The following is a 24,795-nucleotide window of genomic DNA, read 5'->3' as shown; positions in this document are numbered from 1 at the left end:
CAACTTAGCACAAGCCCGTGACCCGCTGACCCCCCAGCCTTCATGCTATCAGCTCCCATTAACTCACACACAGAGTGATGCCATTATTTTGCTTCAGAGAGTCTATTGGCACAGAGGATTTAAAGCCTGGGCCTGTGGCCCCATTCCTTTCAGTCTCTCTGCTCTCAGGGCTTAATGACCGCCCGCCCCATTAACAAACGCCTTTAAGGTGGAGCATCACAGATCCACACCGCAACAAAATGCCTTGTTCACCTCCCACCCAACTAAATCTTTCTGCTGAGTGACCCATACTAGTAAAGTTTATACAAAGATTAGCAAAAACGTTGACCAGACTTGCACAGAGAAAACGCCTGCTGGTTCGAGGCTCTCTGTGTTATGGAGGGGGAAGAAAAGAGCGAGTGAGTGGGGAAGTGTGGAGGTGGGGGGAAGCTGCAGACAGGCTCTCTGTGTGTTTGCGCACACACTGATGGCTTAAATGACCCCCTCTCTTCAGGGGCCCCAACATGCATGTGCCATTAGTAAATTCCACACTCCAGCTCCTCCACTCTGAGCTCAACTTTTACTGCAGCACCGCTCGGCCACACAAAGAACTCAGCTCCAACTAGTTTACGGCCGTCCATTGTCTCAAATCAAATGGAACCCAGACATCAAGGTAAACTCACTTTGAAACTGTGCACAGAAACACGAAAGACCAAATGGCTACTTTCTCCTTCTCTTTGGATGGAAAGAACAAAGCAAAAACAATCTGGTCAATGATATCTAGTTTTCGCACATAGCGTGGTGCAAAGATAGTCAGTTGGACTATGAGGACCAGGAAGAGGAATAAGCAGGACAAAGGTTAAAAATGTATTTAATGCTAAGCTTGAGCCTGACGGAAGACAGCAAGCACAGAAAGAGCTGTGCTTTTTCCTGTTGCTCTGTTGTGTTTAGTGTCTACGTGTGCTTTTGCACACGTGCCTGTTTGGACTAGGGGAGAAAAAACAGCATACATGCTTATGTTTTTGTCCTAAATTTGCTTGTTACGGATAAACGAGCACGTCTGCCATAACCTGATTAAATTTTATGGTGCTTTTCTTGTGCAGAAACACTACTAGCCTGTTCTATCACACCCGTGCGATTTATTGAGTGTCATGACAGTTTTACAAAGCTCCATTTTCCTCAAAACATGCTACAATGTCAAGATGGCATTTTCAGATTTACATGTTTGGATGTTCTGCAAATGTTTTTCTACAAAACTGATATAAGAGTAAGAAGGAGGATTTAATTAGTAGTATCTGGTCATAAAATTATGTAGATACATGCCAGACCAAGACTCAGACCAAACCTTAAAAATTCAGACATCAGAGAGGCAGTTCAGTGGAGGTGAAATGAATGGTTGTGCCTCCCTCCCCTTTAGCCACAGCATGGACACCCAACTCTCTCAGGCTCCATGTTGGCCTGCATGAGGTTCTGCTCTGGGTGGAGCCATGATGGCTGGGAGCAATTACAAGTGCTCTGCATCCATTTAACCCTGCCACCTTTTAACAGCTCCGTTTACCCATTAGAATAGTAGCTCATGTTATTATTGTTATTTTATTCTCAAAAGCCTCTCCTCTTAGTGTCAGTCTCAGAGTCAATAGATGCCGAAACAGCATGGACGCCACACTTCCTGTTCCTGCAGCCAGAGGCAATGAGCTAAGCATATGATAGAGCTGATCAATTTTAAAGTCTTACATAACCAGGCTCACATCAAAAAAAAGTAGAGATCCATAAATCTGTGGTATTTGATCTCTAAACATTTCCATGGCCAACAGGAAACACAGTATGTGGAATAAAGCATCTAGTCTGGTGTTGTAGAAATATGATAAGAACAGGCTGTGTTTGGTTTTCCTTTAGGCAAACAGATTTGAAATGTAGCAAACCAACTATCACATTTTAGGGAATTAAGTGTAGCTGAGGACACCTGTATCCACATATACTTCACTTAGAGGTACAGTGACACACAGTAAACAGCGCTATCTAAGAACTGCTACTCCCACAGCGAGAATTCAGTGTGTTTGATTTCCATAACAAGATGTGATCTCCATGGAGACGATGAGGAAAATGTTGATTTTTCTGTTTCCCTGTGGCCTCTCCAATTGGACAAATTCCGAGTGTCAAATGCAGGGCATCAGATCTGTCAATAAACACGGACTTATATCAGTTCTTTTGAAGTTAGGAGGCTAAAAGTTATGCATGCTCATTTGAATGCAAAAAGAAGTGAAGTGTCAGCTACATGTTGTCCAAGCAAAATGTGTTTTTATTTCTTTGTGAGGGAGAAAAGAATGGGAGAAGTAGTCAAACTGAAAAAATACAAAAGTATTAGCAAAATGTGCTAAAAGGCAACCAAACCTGCCGCTGTGGTTGTAACAATGCAGGTGACTATGTTGGTGATAAGCAAACACAGCAAAAATGGATGACATATTTATTATGTTATAACAGAAGACAAACATGCCATTGAAAAAGCCCTTAAGTACACCTGTGTTAAACATAATTTGCCCAAGCCTCTTCCACAGATTTACATCTGGAAAAAAAACAGGGGGCGAGCAGATCACCCTGCTTGCTACGAGTTCCCTGCACTCCAGGGCGAGTCTGGATAATTACTGTTAAGTACACAAAAATGAGGGCTTGAAAGTTTCAATGGCAATCCTTGATGATCATCCAGTAATGCTTTTAAAGACAGCATGAAAAGGGAAGGGAGAAAAAAAAGGGCAGAGGGAGCAGCAGAAAAGAGCTGCCCTGGGGTAAACACTGCTCCGCAGCCTTGGAGTGAGATGAATGGGAGGCCGAGTGTCAGGGACAGGCAGACAAACAACAGCTTCCCCTCCGCGCTAACATCTCCCCACCAAGCTCCAGGGCCACCCCCATTATACTTTATCTGTCCTAATCCGGAGCGGCTAGCAGAGATGCACTCATTCCTCTGCAACTTTGCTGAACAGGAAAAGAAAAACACTGTTGCCAGACTTTTTATGCAGCACAGTTGAAGGGAGGAGAGGAGCAAGCTCTCATTCTGTTCCAAGGATTAGATTCCCCTCCAGCTATTAGACTCTAGTGGTGAACTGATAGACTCTAGACTTGTGGTGGAAAGCAAGGACTGAGGACTGTGTGTGCATGTGTGAAAATTTACAATTCTTTCTTATTGTGCTTTCCTGCCCTATCACCCCACACATTTGTCTGATTTCTTTTATAACTAAACAACAAATTCATGGCTTTAATTCTGTGAGCAATAGCTTCCACAGGCTGACTATAACCCCGGAGCAGGCCACATTTAGGCTGGCGTCTGGGCTATCACTGCCATCAAAGTCGGCTTTATCAGACAGATATGCTAACTGGAGCTGCTCCTACATGTCTATGGATTTTTCTCCCTGAGGTCTGGCCTTTCTCTGCTGAGAGAGAACAAGTGATATAGACACAGAGATATATATGCTGGGGACACACACACACATGCTGTGGGAGCCCAGGAAACTGAATCCAATCACCAAACCTTTCTGGTCACAACGGGAATGCTTTACATTGTCATCCGCTTCCTCCTCACTTTCCCTCTGTTTCTGTTTTGGGATGACCCCACGAGGGAGGAAAAGTGCTGCACCCTTGATAGCAGATAACTAACAGAATCCATAAATTAAATCAATAAACAACAGTGGGTGTAGGAAGCTAAGGAGGCTAATACGAAGGAGCCATCTGGGCGCGTCAGTGAGGCTGCTGGTTTGAGAGAAAAAGGCTCCATTTTTTTTTTCAAGAGAAGAAAATGTGCTGCTCATTTCCTCCAAGTTTCCTCCAAAGCTCTGCAATGTGTCAGAGACATAGAGCACAAGCGATGGTGGTGATCCAAGTGAGGCCTTCAAGAGCCTTTCAGGGTTCATAAAAGCTCTGTAAAAACTGTGGGGGATATTTGCGAATATGTCATATCTACAGGCAGCCTCAAAGGCCAGCCGAGTCCGAGTGAGCATCGAAAGCAAAGCGCTCAGCCAACATCCTGCTGGGTGGCTGCACTCTTTCACCTCCCCATACAACCTATCTTTTTGCGTGTGTGTCTTGTTTGTGTGTGCACAAGTGTGAATGTGTTTGTTTGCTAGTGTGCGAGGGAGGTTCGAGCCAAGTAGGCTGGAGCGACTGAGTGGAGAAGACCCTGCACATTCCTGAACCCCTCCCCTCGTTGTGCCCCCTAACTTCCTACTCTGGTTAGGAGTGAGGCGGGTGAGGAGCAGTGAGAAGGTGACTTTCATTTGGTTAATCCTCAGCAGTGACATCACGTGTGAAGTCAAAAAGTTTCGGGTGCGTGGCTTGAAACGTGCACAAACTTTCTTCTGGGAAAACCGAGATTCCATATCGGAGGGAGAAAAGCGACTTTAGCTAGGCTATGGAATCAAGCTATGATGAAGGCCTGGTTTCAAATGAGCAGTAACAAGGAGCTCTATTATTTCGAGTTATGTTAGTCTGACTAATTTAAGTCGAAAGGTAGGTATTTGGTTTCCACCGGGCCGGGAGGTGGAGCAGCTATGATGGACACGCTTGCCGTTCAAACAATGGTTTTCTATTGATTGACCCAGTGGATCAGGGTCTGTGAGGAGAATGTGTTCTGTCAGGATAATGTGGCACCAGAGTTTCTGTTTCAATCACAACACTTGCTTGGGTGTAACCCACACTGCTCCACCGCGGGCATCCAGACACCGGCTCCCAAAACAAAGACAACTGCCCCCCCCCCGGACCTCATCTCCGATAAGTCAGCCCGTTCACAACAAGCAAGACATTCATTAAAAATGCAGGAGTGAACATTTCCAATAATTCACAAAGTCCTTCCCTGTCAACATCTGCAAAAAATCTTGAAGCTAAAGGGAATGGCAGGATTTCATTAAGTAAATTATGTGTTGGCAGTCACAGAGAGGGGAAGAGGGGGAAGCTACAGCCAGACTTCTAATCTAAACCGTACCCTGAAATGCGACAGGCTGACTGCACGTACTGAGCCACACCGCCAAGGCTTTAGAAATGCACACAAATAAAAGATAAGTTAAACACACGACAAAAGTAAATACAGTTTTCCCCGGGGAACATAATAAATGAGAGTTTTCACATAAGCCTGTTTACAACTTGTAACAACTACTACTTGCAAAACTTGATCTCACAGTACAATCTATTTTGTCAAGTTGTACTCAACAATAAAGGTTTTCTTGTCAGATATAAAACGGCATCAGTTTTCAGGAACAAGATGAAAGGCTCCAAATTATGTCTATCATACTTGGCCGTATGTTAAGACAAGGTAATGGAATGAAGATATAGCTCCAGTAGACCATGTTCAAGATAAGGAAAGTAAAAAATAAAAAAAAATCTAAGCGCTCTATCTCAGTTTACATGCAGAGAGAAAATTAACCAGTTCCTTGAAGCACTAGGAGTTTACTGTTTAGCAATACACAATAAGCTATCTTTTCCCTCCAGCAGCAAGAGTCTCGTGTAGAGATGTCAACTGACATGGGCCCCTACAGTTAATCCACAGAGCATTCTCAAAGCTCAAAGAATGTGCTGGCTATTCTGAGTTTTAAAAATACTGACGGCTATAGGTTTAGGCACAACTGTCAATGCTCCTCTGGGGAGGATTGGGGGGGGTTAAATCTATTTTTGCTTGCAATCAGGCCACAGGCTGGCCTAAATCATAGCCGGCCTTGGCCTGTGTCTGGATTTATAATTGTGGGTGAAATGGTCAGAAAATAAAAACAGCATCCACAACAGGCACCTCCTTCGCTACTCTATGCCAGTTGTGGATGCAAGACTAGCTCATTTACGGAGCCCAGCTCGAATGGGAGTATTGTTCCCCCTCTCAGCTTTGAGGGGAGGCACACTAAAATGCTAAACTAACAGTTGGGCATTCCATACATTTTTAATGGCATTGCACACTCTTTATTTGTTGCTCTAACCCTTTGCCCCGAGCTGAATGAATGGCCCTATTGGTGGAGAGTGGTGCTGCGCTGCAGTGTGAAGGGAGTGAGGATGGCAACGGCAGGCCTCCCTGTGCACATGTCAAGATTAGCTCACTCACTTTATTTGCTAAGGTAGAATATGGGGCAAAAAAAAAAAATTATAGCACACCGAGCAAACCTCCTGTTATTTCTACTGACTGTACTTTCTGTGTGGTAAGGCCTAAAAAGAAACACAGTCCACTCTGTAAATCAAATGACAAGTACAGCACTGTGAGCCTAGAGGCTCGGTCAGGTACGAGGATATAGATTTATCTGGGAGTCCTTTAGTTAAGTTAATCAAACACCCAGCAGCAATGGCACCATACTGGCTTGCCAAACCGAGACAGTTAAATACTAAGCTCAGCAGGCTAGTTTCTGTTGACATGTAAGGGGTTTCAGGCCTCTCCAAGGACTGCTTTAGATTAGCAGGGCTTTCACTTTGCACGTAGAGGTCACATTACCTCACCGCATCTAGGGCCTGTGTTGGTAATACTAACTGAAAATCAGCTCTCAAAACAAATGAGTATTTGAACAAAAGCTCAACAAAGAGTAAACTAATTTCTGAATTGCTGCGATAACTGAAGAAAATTAAAAGGTGCTTACTTCAAACTCCTATTTCTTCTGCAGAACACAGTAAGCCTACACATGGAAGATTTCTTCCCTATAAACTGAAGTCTTCCTTTAAATGCCTCAAATAAGGTCAAAAAGGTCAAAAAGCTGTAAACGAAAAGGTAGAAACATTAGTATACAATTGCCAAAACAGTTTCTTTTGCACATAAGAGAAACAATAATATCATATGCACAATGACCCCTCTGGAAATGCAAAAACGTCTGTTGGACTCTACTGAGAATCCTCGCTGTCATGACTCAAGCCAGAAAAAGTTGAAAGCAAATTTCTGACACACCACGGTCTAACAATGCTGAGAAAGGGAAAATGAAAAATGGCCTTATCGCTCTTATCAATGGCTCTTTTTTTTCTGTGTGTATGAGTGTTACGTAAGGGGAAACGGAAGCCAGCTTCCCAGGACAGGAACGGATACTTGAGACGAGGACTGTGGGTACAGGCCCTACACCGCTGCACAGAGAATAGAGCACCAGACCCTTCAGGATGTATAGCTATAACCCTGCTCCACCTCCCCCAAGCCTAAAATGGGACTCTGCAAACTGGACAAGACAAACGGGTGAGGAGAGCCCCCTCATGTCCCCTGAGATGCTGGCCTTCTCTTCAACATTCCTCAGTCTCTCCCCACTGTCAAAGGGGCAATTCACCGCCCTGCAGTGCTACAAAACCCAGGCAGCTTTTTAAAACAGGATGTTTGTATGAGGCCTCCTTCCCCTCAAATAAACAATCCGCAAAACCTGATTTCGGGAGGCAGGGTGGAAGCACTCGAGTCACATTATTTCCACATCCCGTATCCTGGAGCATTTGGGCTCCTGAGGGAGTGTGGGCGGCCAGGCGCTGGGAAGGCTCTGGGCTGCGGTGGAAACCTGAGGCCATGAGCCAGGCTGCAAGGGGAGATGAGCCGGAGCTGTATCAGTCTGGGGTCTTTAGGATGGAGGAAGGGGCTCATGCCTCGATGAGGGAGGGGGACATCGCTAACATGCTGATGCAGCAGACCATATGCCAGACCATACCTCTGTCAGGGTCCTGCTGCTACACCGAGAAGGCCAGATGTCTTATATACAGCGTGTGCAAATGATAGAGATGCAAGATGACAGTTATTTATATTCAAAAATAATAAGCCTATATGATGGCACTAGGGGTTACAATTAGGCTAGAGAGAGAAAAAAAAGCCAATTCAAAGTTAACAGTGGGGACAAAATGGTTTGTGTCCTGTTAATTACCTCTTTTTACTTTGTTTGCCCTTTGTTTTTATTTTTTCCTTTCACTCGCCGGCTCGCTTTACGCACCAAATCTACTTGGTTAGGTTTTTTGCATAGTTGGCGAATTTTATACGATGATGAGATTGGAGTAATAAACTTGTCTAAATACTGCCATAAGCCCAGAGTGTCACAAGACAGACACCAAAGGATGCCAGCGGCTTTGACAAAATGGCAGTTTCCGACACCCTCTGATAAGAGCGGGCTGGTACAGTAGACATGCCTTTTAATTTATTTAATTTCTGTTTAATTAGATCCTAGCACAAGGGGAATCACATGCCTTCGAAGTCAGATCAACAGGAATGTGTCCAGTCTAATCTGCTCTAATCAAGAGATGCATCACATGCCTTGATTAGACTGTCTAATTATTCCATGCATTTCCACTGTCTGACGCAGACAGAGTGACTGGTTTGATGTTTAGCGCTCGCCTTCTCGTGAAACCAGCTCCGATAAGAACAATTTAATGCGCTTAGCTTATACATGTGAATGCAAAATAGATATCTGTTGCCTCATATCAGTGAGACAAAAGATATCTATCTACCAACTGCTTCGTTCCGCCAGAAAGAAATAGCAGAGTGGACCTGAGACAGCGATTGTCTGCAGACAAGACATCTAGACAGCACTGGTCTTTCCACCAGAGACAGGCTGGCAGACACAGAGGAGCAATCTATGATTATTGTGTGGGAACCGTGACTACTTGCTTATGCCCAACAGCAACTTTCAGTCATTGCTTCCCTCCTCCTACTTCCCTTCATTCAAAGGGGAAGAAAAGAGAAAAATCATTTTTTAAAAAGGACCCTTCTCACTACACGTCTTCTGGTCACTTAACCACTATAATCTGAGAGAGCCCAACCAGTCACACCAGTGATGTCGGCTCAGAGCAGCATGACCCTTTATAAATTGTCTTACATGGATAAATCCCGGTGGCTTAATTGAGGACACCCCTCCAGTGGCTGATGAATATAGGCAGACTGGAGCCATTGTCTTAAAACAGGCTCAAACAAAGGAAAGTTCTGCATCACTCCTTGTACATAAATAGTACAGATACTGTTATAACTACATGTAGTCACAATTACTCACAAAAAAAGCCAACAGCCAAAATAAAAAAAAATGTATCCTTGGTGACTGAAATAAGTACCAGTGCAAAAATATCTCACATTTATGGCTGCTCAGAACAGCAATATAATGAAGCAGTGACAAGCATAAAGAGCCCCCAATGTCAGAGACAATGTGACTGACATAATAAAGTCATTGCGTAGAAACCCCCCCTCAGACAGTCATACAGGAAGCAATGAGATCTGCATCAAAGGGCTGTGTACTGATGTCCACACAACGAGGCCCAGGCAGTGAGGAAGCATGTGCAGGCAGAATGTGAGAGGCAGCACTACACACTCACAAAGCATTAAGCTACATTATCTACTAAAAAGCTGGACCCAGTCATGATGTGAACTGACATCACCGCCACTTTTAAATAAATCCTGCAAACAGTACAAATGTCTGTGCACATATAGGATCAGGAGGTATGAATATTACACACATTCTTCCTCCCCACACTCCCAACCGATCGTTGCAGATGGCTGCCCCTTCCTGAGCCTAGTTCTGCTGGTGGTTTCTTCCCGATGAAAGGGAGTTTTTCCTTCCCGCTGTCGCCAAAGTGCTTGCTCATATGGGGGTTCGTACGATTGTTGGGCTTTTCCCTGTTTCTGTATCATTGTAGTGTCTTTACCTTACAATATCAAGTGCCTTGAGGCAACTGTTGCTGTGATTTGGTGCTATATAAATAAAACTGACCTTGAATACAACATTGTGCACATGGAGAAGCTTTTGAAAAACATTTTAGCATAGTGCACAACTGCACAAACTAACCAAAGGGATCAGGTGAATGTATCTGAACTGTAACTGTAACTCTGCAACAGGAACTTTACGATATAGATCGTACTGGTTTAATGGAATATTTACAAACACTAAATAATCTGAAGTAGAAGGAGTATACCTATTCAAATTGATCTGAATATATTCTGTAAAGTGGCAGAACAAGCTTATCTACCACACCAACCAGTTCCGATCTGTTTCTGTGCCATTGTGTGATGCAAAAGAATGCTCGGCGGGTATTTCTGTAGCCCAGGGCTGCAAACTCTAGTCGACTATTTGACTGCACCCCACCCAGCCAGTGCCCCCCAGACTTGCTTTTAAGAGGTTTACTTGTTCCTGCGTGAGGGGTGGAGTCTGGATCCCACACAACTCTGGTTACACACAGACACTCTCTCTACCTAAGCTGGCGGGGGATTCACAAGGAAAGTCATCTCCAGGTCAGCAGCATGTTACACAGAGGATAACATGACAACATGCATTGCAGGTTTTATGTTAAATCAGACCTACTGTATGCAGGCTTTATATGGAGGCCTTCAAGCTTGTGGTGTTACGATGAAATAGAGCTTATACATGATGGAGTTTCTATATCGTTGACAAGATGCTGATGTTTATTCTACATGGAAATGCTTTTGTATCTGAAACCTCTTAGTATAGAAAAACTCTCTGCTGGGCCCTGGTCATTCTCTTTCCTGAGTTCATTTTGCAAAGTTTATCACAGTCATTGCAGAATGATCTGGCCTGGCCTGCAAAAACAGTTGGAAGAAACCAAAGCCTAGCATGTCTAGATCCTCCCTCACCAGAGTCTCTGAGGAATTGTGGTGCGCGCTCTGACAAGCCCCTCATTTGTTGACTCAGGGAGTGTCGCCAGGCCATGCTGAGGTGGTGACAGCCTGTGCGCTGGGGAGGAGGGGGCCTTCGCTGACTGAATGCTTCAGTGCCAGGTAGCCATGTCAACTTCTCAGTGTCCTGGCCTCTGAGCCATGGCAGACCCCTTAACAGGAAATGCAATTCCCTGCAAGCCCCCAAAATCAGAGGTCTGACTCCCTGTCCACATGACACTGCACATGCTGGCTAGGACCCTAGTACGAAAGGGGGAGGCATGCTCACTGTGGGCCATGAGAACGGAGAGTTTCATTTCACATCAGAGGACAGGGCAGTTTCTGCTCGCCTCCTTTGGTGTGGCCCCATTCACAGGAGCAACTCCATTTCCGTGAACCCACCCCTCCCTGCAGCCCATTTACAGCCAGGCTGGAGGTTGGATAGGGTTGTATGTGTGTCTGTGCACATGCATGTGGACAACTACGTGTGCTTGTGTGTGTTTCTGAGCAAGCTTGGATCTTATTACAGTTTGATCCCACTCAAATATTTCTGAAAGAAAAACAGAGGAGGGGAGACCAGCTCTGAAGCCAATGCACACGCCCCACTGAACCGCTGCACTGCTCACAATGAAACCTTTATCTTTAAAGCTTGGACTGTTTGAAATGGTCCTTAATGAGAAAGAATAAAATACACCATCAAAATGAAACCTCCCCCTCACACACTCAATTTTGTGCAGAGAACAGCACTGAATTGTCGTTAAAGTACACTCCAGACACATTTTTTCCAGCTAGACTCAATTTAACCATTTCAAAGCCATAAAAACAGGATGATGCCACACTCAAAGCTCCCCTGATTTATTACAGTGGAAATATTACAGTTTACCAATGCAAGTGTATGCATTTAGCTTCATATATTCAGACGCAGACAACTGTGCAAAAAACATGGGCAACCACAGGCAAACGCATCAGCATGAAAGACGCTCTTGTTTACAACTAAATGATGATCTTTATTACTCAAACTACCAATTTCAAATATAGTTCGGGGAAGAAAGCAAAGCGCCTAATCTATTTATAATTGATCTTTACCACACGGATCACTTCATCTAACAGAAAGTGTTAGAATCAATCAGGGTAATAAGTGCTAGTGAGAGCTGATGTGCCACTACTTCAAACAGCAGTTCACACATATATTAAGAAGTAAGTCAGGAAGGAAATATAGCTGAAATCACAACCTAAATCCATGTATGCACAAACATCCAGACAACTTCTGACCACCCATTATCAGCAACCGTATTTAACATCACACCAGTATTTACACACTGGCACTTCATGCATTTTAACTCTACTAATCAATTTGGGAAACTGGTAAAAAAAAAAAAAAAACATGTCAAAACTGCTCATTTGTCCACTGTAGGTAAAACAAAAACACGTACCTGAAAATTCCCCTGGTGTGATGTTTGGTGAGCTGGCTGCCTCGGTTTCAGTGTAAGACAATGTGGAGTCTGACAGATCTGTGGGGAATAAGGCAGAAATCAACCCCTGATCTACTAACAACGCAGGCAAGTAATCCATATTCTTACTTATCATCAGCCAGAGACACTCAGTGGTGTAGTCTCTGAGTAGTACATACAGTACAGCTGCAAACAGCATTGCTCAAACATTCATTTAGTAATACAAAAAAGAATTCTGAGAAGTCTTTCTTTTTAAATCTTGTTCATAATTAGCTAATAAGCTAATACAACAGCAGAAACCCTGCATTTGTAGACAGTCAGTTTCTCTGTATTACAGCATATTTGACTGATTTTGAGGACAGCGCTGAGATTAACAGTAAAAAGCTCAGGACCGAAATTAGTCAGACCCCAAAGTCAGTGATTAGTAACATTATCCTTTGGCCTTTGTGCCCTCCAATAAGTATTAAAGGTAGTCTCACAATCTCCTGACAACTCTCTTTATGAATTTTATCCTGCATCTCATGTGCAAATGCTTCCAGCTCACTAATATTTGTTTTTCATGCTGCCACCGCTTTCTTTAAATCCCGCACAAAGCTTGATTTATAGGCCAGCGTGGAGTCTAAGACACAGTGGGCGATGTCATTGTTTGCATTTGTACTCGTGTGCTGGTATGTCTGCACTGTTCTGCCACTCAGAGATAATAAATATTTAACAACAATTACTTTAACTGAAATGAAGGTAAGAGAGAAGACATTAAAACTGATCAATTTATACACAGTTTGTCCGAGCTGTGAAAATGGCGAAACAGCACATGTAAACACTGGAAGAGTACTAGCTGTTGCATTAGTATTGTGAGCTGGATACAATTACAGCCTAGTACACTTTGTGTAACAGTTATTAACCCTGTGCTAATCAATACACTGTGTTTACATGGCGCATTACTACTACGGGGCCTGCATCACCATGACACATAGTTATTTCTGTGTTAGGCCGTGGCGTAGGGTCTTATGACACTGAATGCAGTATTATAAATGAAATTTAAAACTGCAAATCAGATTTAAACTTAAAGACACTTAAAAAACACTCAAGCTTTAATTCCTTGGAAGTCCACTGCACTGAGTGAGGGACTCATCTCCATGTTGTATTTTCTATGTGTTGCCCTTCATACACCGAACATCGTACAGCCCCAGGTTAGTCTTCTGTTAAACCACTGCTTGCTTTAATAAAATGAAATAATTTATTCTTTCTCTTCGCAGGGAAGAGAGCTAAAGCACCTACATAGATATATTTGTGTCTGCTAATGAAACACTATGAGCGCGTTAAAATTGAATTACCAAAAGATTAACTGCATTTTGAACCAATTCAGTGGCGTTAAAGATTTGTTAAGTGATTCAAAAACAGCAATATTAGAGATGGGTTGAATCATTTTGACATGACCATAATAAATAAGGCCAATGCGATTATATCATTCAATTCAATCAACTCATTCAAAGGAATTTGAAGCAATTCTTGATCATCAATAAAAAAAATTAAAAAAAACAACCCATCCAAATACACACTGAGCAGGGTTGAATTATATGGGCCGGCCACACCTCTATCTGCCTGGCTCTAGCTGGTATGCTGACATTATGCCACAAGCTGGCACAGGTCTCATCTCAAAGCTACCATGTAAATTGCCAGTCATGGTGCCCTGTTACAGCCATTACAATTCTCCGCATTACTCTATTTGTGCTTCTTCCTGTTAAAACAGCGACTGACCGTGCTATTTCCAATTTACAGGCTCCGATGGTCTTTAATTCGTATTATTTTTATTAATACAAAAATCATTAGACATCAGTCATAACGATTCTTCAGCACTCCCAAACAGAGAAAGTGCAAGTGCTAATAGCAGGATTCAGATGAAGATGAGGAACTGAGGCGCAACAGAGTTCAACTGTGTTTGTCACTCACCCAGTGGCTTGTGTTCTTCATTAGGGGAAAGCCTTGAATAAGGAGGTGGGGGTGACTCTGTAACACAAAACAGTAATGTCAATAACCTTATAAAGGGAAAAAAAGGAAGGTAAAACATAAGGTTAAGTCAGTCGTGAGAAAATATGGACTTGTGGAGCTAGGTTTCAGAAGATCTAACATTTGCGACACAGCATTTGTATTTTAAGCACTAATTTGATGTAAGAAAGATGTTTTAGGGGGTGAAAACCTCTGACGCTGGTGAAAATGTTTAGAGGCCGGTAACTGTAAGGTTTTGCGTAGACTATACTTTACACAGGCATACACTTAAAATGATCTAGTATTTAGATAATGTTCTAGTATCAAAGATCTATCCAGACGTTATATTCCGTGTGAAGTCATGCTGCGCTTTTTGTTTTCAGTAAAAGCAAGAAACATAGCTCACATACACAGCTCAAGTCAAGCCACAAGAGAAGCTTCAACACACAACATTTCAGAGGAAACGGCAGATTGCACCTTGACTCTTACAGCTCTGTGTCTGCGCTACAAAATAAATTCATTTTCTTCAAACGCTAGTTAAAAAGCTAATAAACCAATGCGAAACACTCCCTTCATTTGTCTCTGTTACTTGAGGAGATATTATTAAAGCTGAGCAGTCTTTAATATGACCACAGACTAACCCTATCTTTTAGTTAGTGTTTTAATAAATACGAGTAAATCTCTTTTTAACTTAATTCTCTTCAACGCCTTGACTTTTTCTTTTTCCAATAAAAAGGTGAAACGAAGAAAGTAACTTGCACAAGAAGAAGGAAAGCACAAAGGAAAGAAAACTTTGCGAGCACACAGTGACCTCGCCTACAGGGAAAATGGGAAGGAGAAAAGCATAATAGCAGTGGGTCCTTTAAGAGTGGCGGCAGTAATTGCCAGGATCTGAACTCAGTCACTCAGATACACAGCTAGTCAGTCTGGCGCCAGTAGTATGCAAACTGTATATTATCACCACTCCTTCACCTAAATAGCATGAGGGGACCTCCTCAGGACAAAAGGGCTTTTAAAGCGCAACTTGAAACTGATCTCATTCGAAAAGTATAATGCCTGGCGAAATAAAAGGGAAAAGTTTTTTGTCCACTTCAATCTCAGCTCACTGCTTCACATTTTATAAAGTTGTATTCCTTAAAATCCTGTGTGTAAAACTTTGAACAGTATTATAGTTTTAGATAAATCTTAAGTAGGCTGAGCTACAGTTATGTTTTTAGCTTAGTTTTTACAAAAGGGCTGACTTCTTTTACACTAAAACCTGCTTGTTTTACTGAGTTTCATTCCTGTAAAAATCCTGTTTTTTACATTCCCGTCTACAAACACTGTCAAAACCCGGTGATTAAGGTCTTGATTCAAAGACCCCCCCCACCCCTTGTGAATAGTGTGAAAGAAATACCAGCTCTATTGGGCCACGCATGAGCGCATGTGAGCTATGTCTACTACAAGCCTTAGTCCCAATTTGGGGTATGTGCCTCTTTCCCTCTTCTTATAATTCATCTTGGTAGTTTCAGTGGGGGCAAAAAAATAAGAAAGAAGAAAAATCCCACAGCACAGGCTCACTGTTCAGCAGATGGAACAAATATCACACTCTTGTCTATCAAACTGATCTTTTTCAAACCAATAAACAGCAAGGTTTGTCAGCAAACTTGAGGTTACATATATTGGTTCTGATTGATTTGGACAGCGTGTTAGGACACCAGAGCCAAAATCCACATCAGTTTCCCCCATTTGCTCAATATGAATTCTGATATTGTTAAACTTGTGACTTTGAAGTGCTTGTCACAGCCAGCTGGCTCTAGTAAACATGGATGTTATGGAAAATCCTCCTCCTGTGCCAGTGAAGGGACAGAAATACTAACGCTTGCATCTTTACACATGATACCAGGCGTTGTCACTGGGTCAGCGGGGTCGAGTGGCCCTGCGTTTAAGGTTTTTCAAATCGTAGACCCCGTCCACTGCCAAAATCTAATGCGTTTAATAGAGGTCAGGGAGGTTCTGCCATAGATAGCTGATTGATTGTGGAAATAAAGCTTAATCTCCAGCACACGCCACTTAAAGTGACATACAGCAGCGAGGCTGTACCTCTGAGTAACTCTAAACAGCCACATACATGTCATACACAAAAAGTCAAAACAGAGGTACTGGCAGTCACTCTGAAGGCACCGACTTGCTCAGACACACTACATAGTACACACAGTACTGTATACATGGACAGTGGAACAAACAAACAAACTCCCCTTTATTGGAAACTTGATGTCAAAGGCCACTGAAGTGAGCTCTGCAACAACAGAGCTGTTCAAATTTGACATTCTGGGTCAAAACTGACAGGCACAATAAACCGCTGAAAAATTTGTGCAGATCCTGGCGTGTTTTCAACACACGCTCTGAACAAATATAATAAAATTACCCAAGGTATCATCTAAGTAATCTGCCCCACATTTATGCTTTGTCAAATCTTCGTGCATGTCCCTTTGCTCGCACTTATTATTATTGCTCACCTTGCAGTAAAGATGGCTTTGGTAATCATTAACTGTTTAATCAAATGGCCAACCTTTCTCTATCACAGGGTATGAAACCAAGCCAAACAACAGGACAAATAAGGCAGTGTGACAGAAAAATTTCCAAGGCCCTTTAATGCCCACCCCTAAATAATGCTGGTTTCTTCTTGTAACTCTAACACGATCTGCCTTTAAATCAAATGGAAAATGTTTGAAAGTTAAATGAAATTGTTGCAATTAAAGAAAGGACGCAATATTGTGCAGTAAAGGTGTGTCAAAGTGAAAATACAGAGACAACTTTGAGGAACGTTTTCATGCAAAACAAGTGCAGATGCCCAAATGCTTAGTGCTTTGTTGTCATTTAAGCTATTGCAGGCCTTTGTGGTACAACATGCATGCAGTTTGTGTGGCAGACTCTTTTACCTGGCCCACAGAGTCGACTGTAGTGATAGGGGTTGCAGCATACTGTTGGACTGTCCGGGGCCCCAAAGCTCCTACACTCACAGAGCGGTTTGAGCTGGGCAGAGTGCTGGAGGTCAGACCAGCGGTACAGTTTACACACAAGCAGCTGAGGGGATGCCACATGGCCGCCGAATCTCAGCTCTGTCCGTGAAACCATAACACAGTCGCTCGGCATCCCTCCTCTGGACTCCACCGCTTCTAGTAAGGTATCCAGCGCTTTTTCCTTGAGCCGTTTTAAAAGAGCGTATGTGGCTGATTTCAGTTCTTGCTCTAATACCGTGCGTGGCATCGCCTCCTGCGCCTCCGGAGAGTCGCTCTCTCCTGGTCCAAGGTTCCTCAGCCCGAAGTGACACGACCCCGGAGCCCTGGTGCCCTGAGCCGTCTCTGCACCCCTAAGCTCGGAGTGGTCCCGGTCTTTAAATAAGCAGCACGTCACCGTCCTGCATTCGCTGTCCTGTAGCGAGCGGGGGCTGCCCTGCTCCTGGGCACACGCGGCACCCCCATCCTGGTCCGATGTGACCCTCAAGTCGCTGCTCTCCACGGGGCACACACCCCCTATGTCCAAGACAAGAGACCCGCTAGGGGTCATCGGTCTGAACTCCGTTTTGGGAATTTTCTCTGGGTTGTAGCTGAACAGATCGTCCCTACAGCTCTCACCAGTTTTGCCAATTCCATCTTCCCCTTCTTTATCTGGGATCAAACGGCTTCTCCACAGTCGCCGCACAAGACCTGAGCGTTTCGTCCTGAACATACGACAACTTGAAAATCTATAAGGATTTTTTTATTATTACTCTTGTACGGATATCCTAATATTAAAGACACTTCTCCGGTCGTTGCAAAACATTAATGACGGTGAAATGCCGTGCAGTGCATGCACAGCCAAGTGACGAGCATTGGTGGCAAAACCGCAACATTAGAATTAAGGAGATTTTGTTGCATCTACAACAGCAAAACCGAGCAATAAATGCACTGCAGCATTCCGATCAAAAGGCATGAATTCAGCCGATTATACTGTAAATAAACAAGCTATGAAACTGTGACTTATTCTCCTGGATCGCTGTGGAATGGACTATTTACAGCCTTTTTTTTCTTACAAGCAAATAAAAAAAATAATCTGAACACATGAAAACATATAGTAATATACTCTATAATATAATCCAAAGCCAACAGCCTCCAAAGCAAGACGACAACTCGCTGCCTCAAACAGTTCCCGACTTTTAGCGACCCCAGTTCTACTTTCTACACCGGCACGTAGAGCATGAGGTACTTCGATGCGTTTTAATCCAAAGAAAATGCAGCGCAAAGTCAGGATCCTTGCCCTCTTCTCGAGATGTCAGTGCACTTCTTCTCTTTTTAAAATCCAAACAAAACGTCCATGCGTGCTGAAATGAGCTTTACGAAGCCGATCGATCCGGGGCTGAGTAGAGCTCCTGCTTCTCTGCTCAGATCTAAACCAAACTGCAGCCCAGGTCCCGTTCTTTCTCCGTTTCTCGCTCTTTTTCTTTCTGCCCCCCTCCTCTCTCTTCCTCACACACACACTCACACACACACATACACGGGGCCCCCGAGGAGAGCGGTGGAGCCATTGGCTGACTACCATCATGTGCTAGTCTAGACACTTTGGCGGCTGAGCTGCACTGATTGTTGCGCAAACAAGGTTTCAAGTTTCTTAACTCTTAAAGGCGAAACACCCATCTCTCTTTTTAAGTTAAAGTTACAAAAACTTCTTCACACCCACTGCACTTAGTATGTAAAGTTTTTACAGAAAGCAAAAACAAACAATTGAGAAACTCATATGCACCAATATGTGCTTTTTATTTCTCCGCTGAAAAGTCTGATTATTTTCATTGTTTATTTTGTTTTCTACTTCATTTTTTTTATTGAGCCACAAACATGGAATTTAACTAGAAATTTTTAGACAATAATCTAATAAAGTTTATGAGATTATGAAGAGTGAAGACAAAGCATCAACATAGCATAAAAGAAATAAGACAAAAATAATGATGCTGACACTCATATTTCAGTCTGTCCTCACCTAAACAGACATGAGTAAATAATAAAACTACAAGAACATGGAAAGCCTGCAATTGCATTTACATAGGATGACAGATAGGACGATTTTGCATTAGATCTAATCTTTGACCCATTGACCTCATTAGGAATTTTTTCTTACTGAAAATACAGTTTTTCTGCAGTTTTGTGATGACATCACATGCATTGCCTTGCTGGGTGGGAATAAATGCAGTGCTGATCACAGTAAATTCACACATGATGAAGTTTTAGCTTTGATTTAAAGCACCAAAACGCTCCAAATTTAAACTAGTAGTTTAAGTATTTAAATATGTAAGAATTGTGTTAAGTTAGAAACATTATTACATATAGAAATTACACATTATATTGGGCTCAGGGCCATGTAGCTGGTTTTCTGGCTGTGTTGTGTTCAGATCAACACAACTTTAGGATATTTTTGGTCTTTAAGTATGCCTGAAGTCTAGAACCCACGGACCTCACCAAACACTGTGTGTCATGTCTTGAGATGCTCTGCCAGGACTTGATTGTGGGTCTTTATGCATTCAGTTTTGTCCCCAGTAAATGACAAAGACCAGGTGACTGAATTGGCCATTGAAGAGTATCCCATTTCTTTGCCTCAAGAAACTCTTGGGTTGCATTTGCAGTATGGTTTGGGTTGTTTTCTAATTAAGTCTGACCCAGTCTTCTTGATCTTTAGTGTAACCAGTGGTTTACACCTTGGTGTAAAAACTCTGGATATCCATTTATGAAGTTGTTTCTTGATTGTAGACTTTGACAGTGATACTCTCATCTCCTCGAGCGTGTTCTCACCTTAGATGTGTTAGATGTTATGAAGTTGTTTTCCTTAATCAAGAACATGGACACAGCAACAGGGTTTCGGTGTAGCCGAGATGGGCACTGCATACTTTCTTTTGAATACCTTACCCACCTTGTTGATTTGGATACTCCTAGAGTTTTTTCTGAGTTGCTGATAATCTTATTTCAGTTTTCAGGGCTCATTATCTTGCATTGGCATCTCTTTGGGCCTCATATTGAGAATTCCAGTGAAAAGCTACCAAATCCAGTTTCAGCACTTGGAATCAACTGCAGATCTTTTTATCTGCTTAATGTGTCATAGAATGAGGGTGCAGGCCTCACCTGTCTATGAAACTGCTTGTAGGTAAATTGTCCAGCTACTTTTGACGGTCTTCTGAAACTGTGTAAAATGGTGTAATTCCTAAACAGTATAGCAACACTTTTGCAGTATTTTAACTAAGCATTTGAACTCTACACTGGTATCAGTTGGGGAAATGGGACTGCAATACCATACTGTGGGTGCTTGGATGTCAGTTTCAGAAACCCCTGCTATTTATGTACTAGTGAAGCAACACGCACTAATATGTTTTCGTAGTTATTTTAGAAAACCCTTCCTGCTTTTTAGAACTTGCAAAGCTCCTATAGCAGCTTGTTTTAGTAAACAGAAATTACACGTGTAGAGGCAGTGGCCTTCACATTGGCTGGAGACACAACAGGTGAACCCTTACGCACTGACCTCTCCGCGGTTCTGGCACCTCCTAATCTCAAGTTTCTTGTCTTGTCAAGACAGGCTGCAAATGACATGGATTTCCTGTTTCAATGTAGAGTTGTACCAACTACTTACCCTACTACCCATTTTGACTGAAGTCAGACATAATGTTACACTAATATACCCAGTATTCCCTAATTGCCCTTAACCATCCGTCATCAATTACTGGCGCAAGTTTAATTTAAGTGAGTTATTACTTTGATTTGGCTTTGTAAGAATAAAAAAAAAAACATAATTAAAGACTTAAAAGTTTAGTAGTAAAAACTGCTGGTTGGCGATAGAAAGCTTAGTAACTAAAGTTAAACCCAATATTAAACTTGTCAGTAAAATGAAATTATACCATGCTCAAGTCAACCATCGGTATTGTGCTAAAATGTTAAATAAGACTTTTCAAATTTTTAACTCATATTAAGTGTACTTTAACCTGATAACTATCTTACTTATGTTTGAATGGAACATATGTAATCTAAGGCTTTAAATATAAAACTGTATCTCTTATATAAAGGGTTTCTTTATTTCAGTATTATAACAGGAACTATGGACACATTGACTTTTTAAAAAACTTCATAATAAACACATGCAGCTTTCACTTGAACACCTCTGAACCTCTCCAGGTTGCTCCAGTGGAGACTCCAAGCTTTGGCTGCAGCAGCATACTGTGCCGGTGTCTGAACTGGAATCAGATTTCCCTGGCAGGATCAGGGCTTTGGGGCAGAGGGAGGTTACTGAGGGTAGACGTGGAGGCCCTCATGCCTGCACTGTGTTAGAGGCACCTGTTGCAAATGCATTCCCTTTTGTAACTCAATCACATGTCAGACAAGGAAAAGAAAACTGTTATTACAGAGTACTGCTTCATTTGAATCATGCAATTTTCAATCAAGACAAAAGAAAACCCAGCTGGCTCATAAGTCAGTGAGGCTGTCTGCTCTGCCATGCTCGCTGCTGGAACAGATTCATGTGAAGCAAACCTCTGAAAGCATCAGGAGCATGCAGACATATTAGATGCTTTAAATTTGGTACAGCGTAAGTTACATACCGATGATCCAGTGACCCTGGGAGAGGGTCTTGACTCGGTCACTGTTACAGCGAGTTAACTAATGAACCTGTGTGAATATCTTTAAATCAACAGGACACTAGGATATCACCAAGGCAGAGGTTGGATTTTCACGCTGAAATATTTTTTTTGTATTTGTGTTAAAAAAATGCGTACCAAAGCAACCAGTTTGTGGATTTCAGTTTTTTGTATATTTGTATGATCTGTTTATATGACGGCATGCATTTTTTCAAACAATTGTTCACTTTGTTCACCAAAGATGACAGTGAACACTTCTGGAATAAGAAATGCCACTAATAAATTCAAAACTTGACAATCTGTTTTATTCAAGTATTATATATCAATGCTGTTATTTTATTCTATTTATGTATCAACATTTACTCTTACAGTCATTGAGTATCATCATGCATTTGTCAATGGATAATTCTGGATCAATGGCAGACATCTGAAGCTACCAACAGTGACTCTTCATTAATAAATTAGACTGCCCATCTGTTTAAACACTGGTCGGTTGAAATGCCCCTGAACTTTGTAGTTTTACACTTCAATGCCAATAAAATCAGTTTGCAAACTGCACACTTAATTCATTTCAGGTATGGAGGAAATATTTAATTTCAAAAGGAACGAAGAGAAGTTCTTCTTAAACATGTATTAAGAATGAAAAAACTCATAGCAGCACATATCATGCCAATGTGACCGGTAAAGGCAACCCAACAAGAGTAGGCCAATGCAAAAATGGTATTTACAGCTCCATGATGGACTGTAAGAGGTTCCTACATGGGAAACTGTGATTATCAGGCAGAGCGGATGTTTTTTCTTTTAAGTGACTTTTGTTGTGCATTTGATTATTTCAAGGTTTCAACAATAGACACAGAAATGTCAAGACAACAGCTGTTAAAAATAGGACTTGTTGCAATATGCATGTCCTCTTATAATGGCAATGTGCTACAGTAGAAGAATGACTATATGATACATGCTGCCTGAAACAACCTGTGGCTTTTCACGTTTTTAAACATTCACAGGCAATACGTCTTATTCATTGATTTTTATTGAAACAACAGATTATTTAAAGTGCTATTTTAAAGCTACAAAACAAACAAACAAAACAACAACAAAAAACCCCAAGCAAACATGGACCTTACTTTAATTGAGAAATCAAAGTTCTGGCATTTGAACTTTTCATTGTGCAGTTGTGTCTGAGCCCTGCTCCACTAATGCATGCTGCATGTGTGAAAGCGTGTAAGGGAAGACTTCTTCAAAGAGTAAGAGGTAACTGAGTACGAGGATCTAAAACAGGGCACAGCTGTTCACACAGGCCTGTCCCCTGGCCTTCCCCTCTCCCTGTGAAGGCCCAGTCCCATGCACCCCTGGAGACCCCTGGGTAATACTGCAGTGGTCACACCAGCTCAACTCTGACTGCATTTCAGACAAAGTGGGCAAGTGACTCATATTATACACGGCAGAAAGACAGATTATACAAGTGATGCATCTGATGCAAGACAAATTTGTCAACTGAAGCATGCTAACAATGACTCCATATGTCACTGATAATTCAGGTGATGCTTAAGAAGCTTTATAACAACCACACAGAGTATCTCCTTGATGTGGTTGGAGAGTTGTTTCAAATATGGGCCTGATTCATTTGCAGTTTTACTTGAAGGTGAGCTCAGCTCAGTGGTTTCTTAATTGATCAAAGGTGTTAATGTATGCTTTGGAGAATACACCAGTGTTAGACTGCCTGACAACATTAGGTGGATCTTACTGCAACACAGTTTACCTGAAATGGGAAAAATCGCAATAATAATGTGACATTATCAAATATGGTGCTCAAAACCAGTTTAGCACAGGAAACTGTCAACTGAATATTTAAATATCTTTCATGTTATTTCAAATGTCAGTAGCAAGGCATGTATGACACTGTGTCAGAATAAATGGACAGTAAAACTACAGATTCTAATTAAAATAATGTGTTTATGTTTTTTTATGCACGTGAGTGTGATCTATAATTTGTATGTATTGATTTTAAGTCATCATTGAAATAAATAGTAAATCTTCCTTCAGAAAGAAGGTCACAAGTAGAGATTATTTATGGATGTAAATCATTACAGAAAAATGAAAAGTGTGAATCCTGACAAACAGCAGTTAGGGATCATGGCCGTGATTGCAACACCATCATAATTTACAAGAATTGAAGACAGTTAGGAAAGGTACAGTGAAAAAATAGCTATCTTGCTTCATATTGTACATAGAAACCAGAAAAACTGGTGGGTTATGAGCTTATACTTACGTAATTCTTTTGCCTATTTGTTACAGAACAAGGCTGCATTTTTAAAACACACAAAGATTTTGTTCCCCTTTCCTCATATAATTATCCAAGTTATACAACCATTTCTTTGCACAAAAATCAGGTAAACAGTTCCAAACATCACAAAGCATACCTAGAGTCTGTTTTTTTAATTCAGCAATGCCTTGAAAAGTGCTTTTGTTTCATGAAACTGGAGGGAGAAAAAACAAAACAGCCGAGGGCAAAGAAGTATAGTTAAATCTTTAATTTGAGGCAATTTGATTCATTTAGCTGTAGTGGAGACAAGGAGTCCGGGGAGACAGTGCCGGAGGTTTTGTTTTTGTCATCTTCTTTTTGTATCAGTCTCAGTAATTCTTGTCCCCAGGGTCCGGCTGTCAGTAGCAAGGCTCCATGAACACATTCCTTCTGATCCAGGCCATTATCGGCCCATTCAGCAGCACTGGAGCCTGCTTACGTGGGCCTCTCTCCGGGTTGACCTTCTGGGCCCTCGCATGGGCCTGACTCAACAGTCAAACTAATCCACACCTCAAAGGCTACAAACCCAAACTTAAAGTCTGGGAAAAGACTACAACCATAAAACATGATCGGCGCACAACTCCGTCATCCCTGCCCACACGCAAACACACACATACACATGCACTATCAAAAATAAAATAAATAAACAAAGGCTTCAGCTGTTTACAGCCAGGAAGTTGCGTTGGGAGTATCTTCTTTTTGGCGTGGTCTTAATAGTCATGGAACAGACATAAAATAATATGTATGGTGTGGATAGTTACCTCATTTAAAGGAAACCAAAAGGAAAAATCCAGCAGATCTTTAAAACACGCAGGAGACAAACATGAAGAATATTTTTGACAGTGAGATCTTTCATTTTTATTACTCTTTTCTAATGATTTCTGCGCAG

At 42.0% G+C, this 24,795-nt stretch overlaps 1 protein-coding gene across 1 annotated transcript in view; it reads right to left on the bottom strand.

Annotated features, from left to right (window-relative positions):
- The window catches only part of smad6b (SMAD family member 6b), a 21,092-nt gene extending 2,591 nt beyond the window's left edge, over positions 1 to 18,501 (bottom strand). Inside the window, exons 1-3 of the mRNA XM_005928808.3 lie at positions 16,899 to 18,501; positions 13,942 to 13,998; positions 11,974 to 12,051 (exon numbers count right to left, since the gene is read on the bottom strand). Coding sequence (XP_005928870.1) covers positions 11,974 to 12,051; positions 13,942 to 13,998; positions 16,899 to 17,688 — 925 coding nt within the window. The 5' untranslated portion in view covers positions 17,689 to 18,501. The remainder of the gene's footprint in view (positions 1 to 11,973; positions 12,052 to 13,941; positions 13,999 to 16,898) is intronic.
- Between the last annotated feature and the right edge of the window lie 6,294 nt (positions 18,502 to 24,795).

This window comes from Haplochromis burtoni, unplaced genomic scaffold (assembly GCF_018398535.1).
Source record: "Haplochromis burtoni strain Fernald_Lab_line unplaced genomic scaffold, NCSU_Asbu1 Contig_114, whole genome shotgun sequence".
In the NCBI taxonomy this organism is placed as follows: domain Eukaryota; kingdom Metazoa; phylum Chordata; class Actinopteri; order Cichliformes; family Cichlidae; genus Haplochromis; species Haplochromis burtoni.
The sequence above is the reverse complement of the archived record's forward strand: the minus strand, read 5'-3'. Positions and strand labels throughout refer to the sequence as shown.